Genomic DNA, 10,381 nt, shown 5'->3' with positions numbered 1-10,381 from the left:
AATTTTTTTTATTTTAGGTTACGCATCTCACAACACTTCACCTTGTCATATTAAAATTACCAACAAGACATCGCTTAGACCTCATGCTCTCTTTATACATTTACCTTTATCGTTTTCATTCCCATCTTCAGATTTGGTTTTGCCGTGTTTTCTTTTTTTGTCGTCTTTATTTGTTTTATGTTTTTTGTGTCGTTTATGTTTTTTATTCGAAACTGGGGGAGGTTTTATCGATAAAGTTTCTTCAAAATCTTCTTCTTCAAGTGCAGTAGAGTTTCTGGTTTAAAAAATTACAAAAATAATAAATTCCGCCATTAAAATTTTAGAATTTATATTACAATTTTCTTTGTCTTCAAATACAGCACAAAAGATAAAATGGTAAAAAACAGAAGATACAGCAGCAACAGCAAAACAACAGTCGTTAAAACACCAACATTACAGTTACAACATGTGCATAATATATTAGGTTAAAAACGTACAAAATTATTACACCTCAACTTTCACTGATATTGTTAAATATATTTAATTACCAGAGCTAAGATATTTTAAGTTACAAACTTTTACTAATACGGGTATTAAAAGTTCCACAAACCGTTTTTCACCGCGGGAAGCTTCAGTATTCAATATTTCGCCTTCTTCCTCCATTTAAATTATTATTGGTAAAATTTCCTAAGCGTTACACAATACACTAATTTGCTGCAGAAATTTAAGATAAAACCCGAAAAGTCTAAGCAACCAAAAAACAATTTTGATCAAAAAATGAAAAGTCGAACTCGCAACGTTTTGATTTTGCCGAAATCACTAGTTGGCGAATTTACTAAAAATAAGTATCGGGGACGAAAAATTAAATAAATTTAAGGACTCATACATAGTTTTTAAAGAACACAACCTTGTATTAATGGAAACGTAAAGATTGTTTGTTAAAAACGCAAAAGTTGTTTGTTATTGTAAATAAAACATCATACATACATTATACATATATGTTTCGAGATTCGAGTGATCGATTGAATCGTATTTGTTACTTTTTATTATACCTGTATATAAGGTAACATAGCCTGTATAAGAATACCTTTAAGGGAGCACAAGGTTAACTGGTGTAAGTTTACAATACAACACACGATCACGGAGTTGTACATGGCTTATTCCCATTTATTAAAGCTAGCTCTCTTGTATAAAGCATTTTTTACATTCTAAATACTTTATGCAACAAATCGTTCAACTGTCGTTTTACGGAAGCGCCAAATATACTTTATATCTTACTTACTGATGCTGTAACAGACATATAGTAGGGTGGGGTAAGATGGGACACTCGCTTTAATGTTTTATTGACAAAGAATGTTTACATAATTAACGGTAGCCCGACGAATGTAAATGAGGTTGCTAATTACTAAAAACACGAGAAGAAAATCAAATACGCTACTGATGCAAATTACATTTTAGAGGAAAATGAGTCTGTATTAGATCTACGTTTCCTTTTTTTTACGTTTATAACGAATGCGAATATACAGATCAGAACTCAGGACTAGGAGGATATATTGATTCGTACGGCATGAAAATCCGGTCAAAAATATTCTTCGAAATTTTAAATGTCCAGAGTTGTATTTGTAGATCACGCACTAATGACTTATCAATGCGGATGATCGAACTGTAGTTTTAATCTTTTTCTGTGAGTCGAAAGTAACAGTAATTAATATAGAACGTTTGTAATGCTGAATATTAGCGAATACGCTTCTGTAAAACTACTAAGGTCGTTTACTAATAATTGTGTTTTTTCTTTATCTTTTTTGCTACGTGAATTAAATATGATCTTCTTTATTGTAGTGACAAGTTATGTTATATACCATTGGGCAAGATGAATATCGTTAGCACATAATTTCCGATACTTTCTAATCGCGTCCCAGCAACAAGTAAAATTTTTTTTTATCATCGTGAGGATCCAGTTATATATTTCAGTAAATATTCTTAATTGCTACAAGTTGGGACGATAAAAGAGAATGAAAACATGGACCATTTTACCCCAACCTACTATAGCTACGATAAACAACAACTGCGTCATTAAAAATGAATCAAAATGTTTTGTTTCTTAAGGTCAAGGGCTGTATTACGTCTCGCGTTTGCTAGCTATGACGTCACAAGGGCAGCATTGTTCCACTAGCTAGAAACAGATCGCGGAAATTATCGACGACATTTCGAAACCGCGCGAACGTTAACATTAAGGTCACAATGCGCTCTGTGACGTAAACAAAAATTTTGTAACTTGATTACTTAATTTGTTTCAAATTGTAAAAATATATTATACGGTTTGATTTTGTCAAGAACAAAGAGCTGGGAAGTAATGTAAAAATTTAACAACAACAACAAGAAAATTATAAAAAAATATTATATCAACCAAGAGTTATTAGTTTTACGATGGCGATCTGCATGGCCACTACGTGCTCAATAATGACCATGGTAAATCAAACTAGTATGACGTCAACAAATCTATTTAACGATGAATAGTGACGTCATGACGAATAATATCGACCGCTTGCGGCGGTAAGAGTCAGGGTAACCTTTGATCTTCAGATCTACCAAACAGATGCCTCGATAGCGAGTCACGTGGCTCGTATATGACGTCATGAATCTACATTTCACCCAACTCTGGGCAAGCATGAAATAAAAGGTTTTTAAATTTTTTACAATAACGCCGAAAATGCTCTGTAAACCACCGTATAGTAGGCGACCCAACCAATTTAAATAGCGACCCAGAAGGTTGTATTTTACACCATTTTGTTTGCATGAAAAAAGATCAACCAAGGTTCAGTTAGTGATACACTGTAGCCAAACGGTGGTATCCAAAAAGTAAAACAATGTTTTGTAAGCATACAATTTAAGTTAAAGCAATTACACGCGACAAACCAAACCAAATGTCTAAGCTGCAATTGACAACGGTTCATGGGAGTCGTGAGGATATATGGTTTTATAATAATTTTTATGTTTATTACCAAATAGGACGGGAAAATAGTATAAGCAGGTGTCCCATCTTCCCCCACATATATTAAACCAAACCAGTTCCAAACCACTATATGCGTATATTAAAGTGTGGATTAGTAGAAGCTGAACCTCCGATCCAATATATATGGCAACTGGAGCGTTGTACATCAAGTGGTATTAAGTGGTTCTTGGTTAAGAGGTTCTCGTATACCTCATCTATGTATGTTGGTTGAATATGTGGTGTATTATGTGCGTCATTATATAGTATTATTACGTCATTGTTGCACTATGACGTAAGACGAGGGTTTCAGAAAAGGTGGTTTTGTTTTTATTGTCAGTTTTAGCGAAAGAGTGTGAAAACATTGTTACGTAATAAACAAAACAGTTCGAGAATTCAAAAATTGTTTTTACGCCAAAATCGCGTCCTCGGGTAAAATGGTTTCTCTTCAACTCTGGATCAAAAGAAACCGCCTCGAACCCAAATTATGACGTCACTAAGCGGCCGCGGAATGTTTCCACTTTCTCCTTGTTACGTAACAACGATCCCATGTGAGTTGCGCAGATATTGTTCCACCAGGGAGTTACGCGATGTGGTGATGGTTTAGCAATGACTTGTACAACGGTAGCTTATTGAGTTTATACAGGCAGTCACTTCGCGATTTAGCGAGCATTCAAAGTTAGAACCTTACTATTACGATTTTCCCCCGTTGAAAAAATACTGTTTTCAATTAACAGCGATGTTTAATAGCTTTACAGTAATCGGCTTTGCCTCGCTTAGTTGGACCGTGAGAATACTTAATAGTAGCAAAGTTAATATGGCTGATATATCGTTTCCTGCACGTGACGTGTGCAGCGGAGCATGAAACATACGACACATATGGTTGTTGTGGTGTGGTTAGACGCACGGTTGTGGGCTGGTAGTTTAGGACATACTTTCCAATCCTGGGTCAGTATTTGATTTGGGTGGGTCGCCTACTATAGTGGTTCACTAAGTATTTTGACTGTTATTGTAAAAGTTGTGTGCTTACAAAGTTGTGTGAAATGTAGTTTTGCAGATAGAACGCCACAGGTTTGCTCTTAATTTATCTTTAGTACCCGGTTTGCATACAATTAAGCTGTATACTATATTGTGTCGGCGATTGTCCGTATACAATGTCTGTATTTGACGCATAATATCGCTTATGACGTATTGATCGAATGCAAAAGCGTGTGTTACGTCATGAACGGTACATTGTTTGTGTAGCGTGGGGGGACCGCTATGACTGGGGGGAAGGCTATACCTGGTGAATCGATTCGCAATTTTAAACGAATTCGAATTTAATTATCAACAAACAATCAAGGGATCGAAATTTCATTATGACGTCACAGATACAGACGATCGGTTGACCGTAACCGGGCCAAAGGCTACGTAATACTGGGGCGCGGTTTGTGGGGGTGGGGGTAAAAATACATGATAATACATGGGCGTTACGTATGCAAAATTTAGGAAGTATTGTTACGTAGTGAACGTCACACGTGAACTGTGACGTAACATTGGATATTGTGATGAAAGGTAATTTGAAACTATTGTCCTGGAAAGTCCATAGAAGGTAGTATGGCTATGTAAGGTGGAGGTTTAGTTTTAAATCCGTTAATGGTACAAGAGTACGATATGTATATAAGTGATGTTGCGTAGTTAGGCAGTCACACCGTATTTGTTTATAAGCGTTGCCTCGTATTTCGGAGGTGTGTCACAGCGAACCGTTTTTTTGTAAATTTTGCAAGAAAAGTTTAAATTAGTTATTTTACTTTAGTTTAGAGTCATTTTTTTCTCATTTTTTGTAAGAGTAACTGTTAGCTTACGTAAATTTAAAGTACAAGGTTTATAATGACCTATATATAGTAGGGTGGGGGAGATGGGGCACATTTAATACACAATTTCCAAATAGCCTGATCGTGTTTTAAAGAATCAACAACGGTCTGTGGAAATCGTAAGGAAACGGTTTCATAATTCTTTGAATGTTCTTTGTTTACTACCAAATGGAAAGAGAAAACAAAAGGCCACGGAGTCCCATCTCNCCCCACCCTACTATACATAGAATGGCCTGTTTTAAACATTTGTGGTCGCATTCATCTGTTTGAAATAACATTATTCAAACAGGCGTGCCATTTTCATTCCCCACCCCCTTGAAACAGAACAGATCCGTGTTTAGTTAAGGTTCAAAGCAAGTTCTTAACTTTTAAAATTTAAAGGGTCACTGCCTGGTTGGATTTTCTGGGTCAGGCTGCCGCATGGGGCCCCCCTTTTAAACCCATTTTGGGAAAAAATTTTACATAATGTGCAAAACTTGTTCATAAATTGTTGTTTTAGTAAAATTGTCGCATCTAAGATTTTTATTTAAAGCTTATCTTTTTTCGCAATGCTAGGAAATTAACACATTTAAGAATTGTACAGAAAATATTCTGGAAATTTAATAAATTATTGTTAAATTGTGATAGTTTATCGTCCCCACTCTTAAGCTAATTCATTCTCAGTCTTTTACTGTAAGCAGTAGAAGAAAAAGTAACTCTACATTCCACCCACAACGTGTCGAAACTTGTTTATAAATTAATGAAAAACAGCGACAAATTTGATACGGTTTGTGCAATCCAATGCAAAAAAAGCGGTTTTACAGTTATGTTTTTTCAGCTCTTAGCGCGAGCAGACATGGTTTGAAAAGTCAGTTTCTTTAGTTGAATGAGACGAAAGTTTCCTGAGTGAGTTTCGAAAGTTGGTTGTTTCAGCTATTGTTACGCAGTAGTGTCTCCTTTCAACGTCACAGAGGCGATGAAACCGCGGCGCAAAGTTTCAATTAAGTCGAAGTGATAAAGAATTAAACATTCGTTTGTGAGTTGAGGGGAGTACAGAGCAGCATAAGAAACTTCTTTAATCGTATGTCATTATGAACGAAATTGCTGCGTTCGTGAAGCGTAATGCACTTGTTGACGAGCTGTTTGTGACGTCACAATACGGATTGAGTTACCACCGCGCGACTCAACTTTGAGTTGATTCGAATCAATGCGGTGTCGGTTGGGGGGGGAATTGAAAAATAAATAATTCAGTTCTAGTTTTAGCGACTGTAGCGCTTGGTAGATTACAAAGTGTAGCTAGTTTCCAAGTCAGTGACGTCATTGTGTGGTGACGTAGTGTATTAAATGTTACGTCATTGTGTGGTGACGTATTGTAAAGTACTGTGGGGTAAGATGGATACCGTTAAAACATAATGTTCCATTGGTTCTAATCGTATTATGCACAAATAACAACGTTTTTATAGATGCGAAGATACGGTTACATCTGTAAATGTTATTTGGTTACTGTCTTTATTTACTACCGAATAGAAAGAAAAAATGGATAAAAAAACATGGACCATCTTACCCCAATCTACTATATCAACGCATGCGGTTATAACGTGAAAGTGGTTTGTTTAAAAATCAATTGCAGTGTTGCACGGTGAAGTTTTTCAGTGTTGCCAGGATTATAAGTGATTAGCGGATTAATAATGAAATTGATTACTCCCCTCATAGCTGGGCAAGTCTTGGTGTCTTTACGAACCGCCGGTTTCGTTTACGTCTACCAAGTCACGGTTTTGTTGGATACTTTCACTTTACTAATTCTACCCGAGCGTGTTTAACGATTGTAGTTTTGCTGCTAATTCCCTTCTCTTCGTTGTTTTAATTAATCTGATCTTTCAAAAGTTGTGTTGATGTAGTTTAGAAATAAGGTCACCATTTGATTTGGTTGGGTCGCCTACTATAATGGTTCACAAAGACTTTGAATGTTGTTGTAAAAGTTGAATTATTTATTGTTTGCTTGCAGTTTGCAGGCTTGCACAAGGTGGTTTGGAATGCAACTTTGCAAAGCTCGTCACAGCTTTGCTATCAATTGATAATTAATAATATTTTAAACTTTATTACAACGCTTATGCAACACTGGTTTAAACAGCGATTAGTTTTCTATTTACTTCTTCCATGAATAAAACGACTCCCGATTGCGTTTTATTGATTGCAGTGCTGCCATGCGTTTTATAGCAGTGTTGCACAACGAAAATCAGAGAAAACGGTTATTTTTGGAATTTATATTTTTGTGCAATTCCTACAGAGCGCTGTCACCCGTGGTGTCTGGAGACAAATATAGTTTGTTTTGTCGGATAAATAATTTATATTGTTGCGTCACAGTAGGCTAATACCGGGACGCTGATTGCTTTTGTTGGGGGGTAGCGGGCTGATGACGTCACAAAGTAATCTACATATCTGGTCGCGACAATTATTGCAATTAGTATTAAAAACAAACGAAACGTCACAATACCATAATGACGTCACACTGCGGGCTAAATCTGCTGACGCCTTAACACAAAGATGTATTACGTAAATGTGTCCACGTTTGTTCAAAAACAAACCCTATAGTGACGCAACAATGGTGCTTGTGATAACAAGGCCATTGTCGTTGTGGAAGCGACCGATGTTTTGACGGTACCGACAGAATCGACGGCGAACACTCGGGGACGAATTACGTCAACAGAACATTGATTCTAATTTATCGTATCCGTGGCAACATAATTTTACTTATATATATAGTGGTTCGTATTTTCATTCTCTCTTTATACAGCTTCGTACTTATATTTACATTAGGTAAATTACGCCAAAAAAACTTCTTATATGTGTAGTAGGTTGGGGTAAGATGGGACATGTTTTTTTATTATCCCATTTGAAAGGAAACAAAGGATATTTAAAGAATTACATAACCGTATTCTCACGACTTCGAAAGAGCGTTGTTATAATTTGTAAAAAACAATTCGGATACTGCATGTAAAATTAATTTCTCGAATAAAATTTGTGTTTAATTCATTTTCGTTTAATCTTCCCGCGACAAAATAATTCCTCTATGTCGTGACCGCTGCTTGTTTTGTCCACACATAAAGGCCTCTTGTGACGTCATACGGTGACATTACGGCTCGAGTGCATATCGTTATGACGTCATAGTCGGTTCTACTTCTGTTTATACGCCTTTCGTCGATGAGCATTCAGCGCTTGCAATAATTGATTTGCGAGTAAGTTATACGCTTATGAGTGGAGAATAAACAAAGAGGAAGTTAAACACGTTTGTTGTGGCTCCGGGCTATATGGCTTTGTTACCTTATTGTTACGTTGCAAAATTGGATTATGACGTAACAATTGCCGGCATAACAACGTCACGCTTCATTGGCCCGTCACGCCCCGTGAACGTGAGGGACGTTATGCATAAATTGATTCCCGACCTCGGGTTCGCCAACATTCGTCGACGTTAGGCTTATCAGTAGCACACGTTGTACGACAAGATGAATAACATTGAACGTAGGAAGGCGTTAGGTGAAAGCAGGTCCTATATCTGACTGTGTGGCGGCGCGGTAGTGAGGAGTATAATGATAAAGTGTCGTATGTAATGAATTAACTTTTACCTATTGGAAAAAGTTTTATAATGTTGTGCGGAATATGAACTAAAAGAGGCAAATACCAACGAAACAGCAAAATTTGTGTATTTATAAACAGAGTTAAGTCGTCGTGCCGCGAACAGTTCTAGTATATTTCCAAGTGTGATGTTGTCGTCTGAATTAGTTATGAACCTCTAGGAGACTAAGTTAAAGTTTGACAAGGTACTTAGGCCATGGTTGTAGCGCACAAGGAATATTAATCTTGACTCTGCAGGTTTTGACACGATAACTAAGTTATTTAAATTGTTAATAGTTGTCTAAATATTTTGGTTCGTGTTAAAACGACTGTTGCTTCGTATTCATAACGCGTTCGTTCGTTATTTTAAACTTTGTTATCGTATTCGTGGATATGGAGAAAATTATATTTTGTTAAGTAAGCATACAGTAAGTATATAGTTGAGGGGGTATGTTGGTACGGGTATGGGGCAAGATGGTACGGAACTCAGGTATAATAGTTCGCCTTAAACGAGGATTTGAAAGGTCGAAAGTTTCTATTCTGTTTTCATGATTTTTTTGACATTTATTTTATTTATATTTGAATGGATTAGCAAAGATCAAATTAATTTAAACAAGGAAGAGAAAGGAATTAGCAACAAAACGACATTCGTTAAAACACGCTTTGAGTAGAAACTATTTGAGTAAAAGTGTCAAATTAAAGCGTGGCTGCTAAACCCAACATACAATAAACTCACAGTGAGTTGTGGTTGGTTAAAACTAATAGTGATTAAAAAAGTGGTCCAACTATCATTACCGTGGGGTAAGATGGATAGCGTAAGCACATAATATCCCATATTTTCTTATCGTGTTTTGAACAATCAACAATGTTTTTTAGAGTCGCGAGGCTACGGTTTTATAATTCCTGTTTAATTTAAAATGGGGCGATGTAATAGAACGAAGTCATGGACCATCTTATCCCAGCCTACTATTAACACGAGTGCTAGCTAAAACACTAAGCATATTACGCTACTAATGCTTATGTATTCTAACTGGTTAAATTTAAACCCCGTTGTCTGGTGTGAGAGAATGGCAACTTGTAACCGCAAAAAGCTGACTTTATCAAATCAAGGGAACTTTATATCAAAGGCTGGGGTTCTCTATTGAACTCGGGGTAGAAAAAGGCAAGCAGTGCTAAGGCAGCCCTTCAATTCGATGTCGTGCGTGCCTTTTAAAAGATAAAAGGGTTTAAATAGCTGATGTAGCTATAGCAGTTGTGCTACACGGTAGCTGCAGTGAGGTACGGTTCATAGGTGACTGTTTGGACAACGCAGTTAATTAATAACTCCATCTTTTTTAAGTTAACTGTTTACATTATGAGTTGTCAGCGCATTCAATATACGTTGTATAGGAAATGAAGTGGAGTCCGTGTTGCTTGCATTGCTCATACACACATAGCGAGCCTGTAGTTTGGAAAATACGGTTGAAACGGTCGGTTGAAGATGTTTGTTATAATACTTATAGTATGGGTTTCAGATATTTTTATGGTTATTTTTGGTATAGTTTGATGTAACAAGTTACAGCAATTAATGCATCGTTTAAAGAGTTAAAACGTAGAAAAAACAATAGAACGTTTGATATTTAGATTTGTCTTAAAAAGTGTCGCAGGATATGCAGTGGTGCCACGTACCATGTACCACGTACCACGTACCACGTACCACGTACCACGTACCATGTACCATGTACCACGTACCACGTACCACGTACCACGTACCACGTACCATGTACCACGTACCACTGATACGTTGGGTAGAAATATCAGGTGAATACCTAATATAATGTTACAATGTTTGGGGCGTCGTATTTAAGGGTAAAGGTGAAAAATACGGTCAGTTTTTTGATGTTATGAATCAAAAAGCGTTGCATAATCTATATTGCCGTTTTTAATATAAAGAGTTACATGCGTTATGTGACATGTAGAGTGTTTTTGT

At 36.5% G+C, this 10,381-nt stretch overlaps 1 protein-coding gene across 5 annotated transcripts in view; it reads right to left on the bottom strand.

The window, feature by feature from the left end:
• The window catches only part of LOC100184330 (cyclin-dependent kinase 11B), a 13,950-nt gene extending 13,193 nt beyond the window's left edge, over positions 1-757 (bottom strand). For all 5 annotated transcript variants that reach the window (XM_004227312.4, XM_018816442.2, XM_018816443.2 and 2 more), the window contains exons 1-2: positions 590-757; positions 105-274 (exon numbers count right to left, since the gene is read on the bottom strand). In XM_004227312.4, coding sequence (XP_004227360.1) covers positions 105-274; positions 590-642 — 223 coding nt within the window. In that variant the 5' untranslated portion in view covers positions 643-757. The remainder of the gene's footprint in view (positions 1-104; positions 275-589) is intronic.
• Between the last annotated feature and the right edge of the window lie 9,624 nt (positions 758-10,381).

The sequence above is a fragment of the Ciona intestinalis genome, unplaced genomic scaffold, assembly GCF_000224145.3.
Source record: "Ciona intestinalis unplaced genomic scaffold, KH HT000185.1, whole genome shotgun sequence".
Lineage (NCBI taxonomy): Eukaryota > Metazoa > Chordata > Ascidiacea > Phlebobranchia > Cionidae > Ciona > Ciona intestinalis.
Note: the sequence above shows the minus strand (reverse complement) of the source record. Positions and strands in the feature narration are given on the sequence as shown.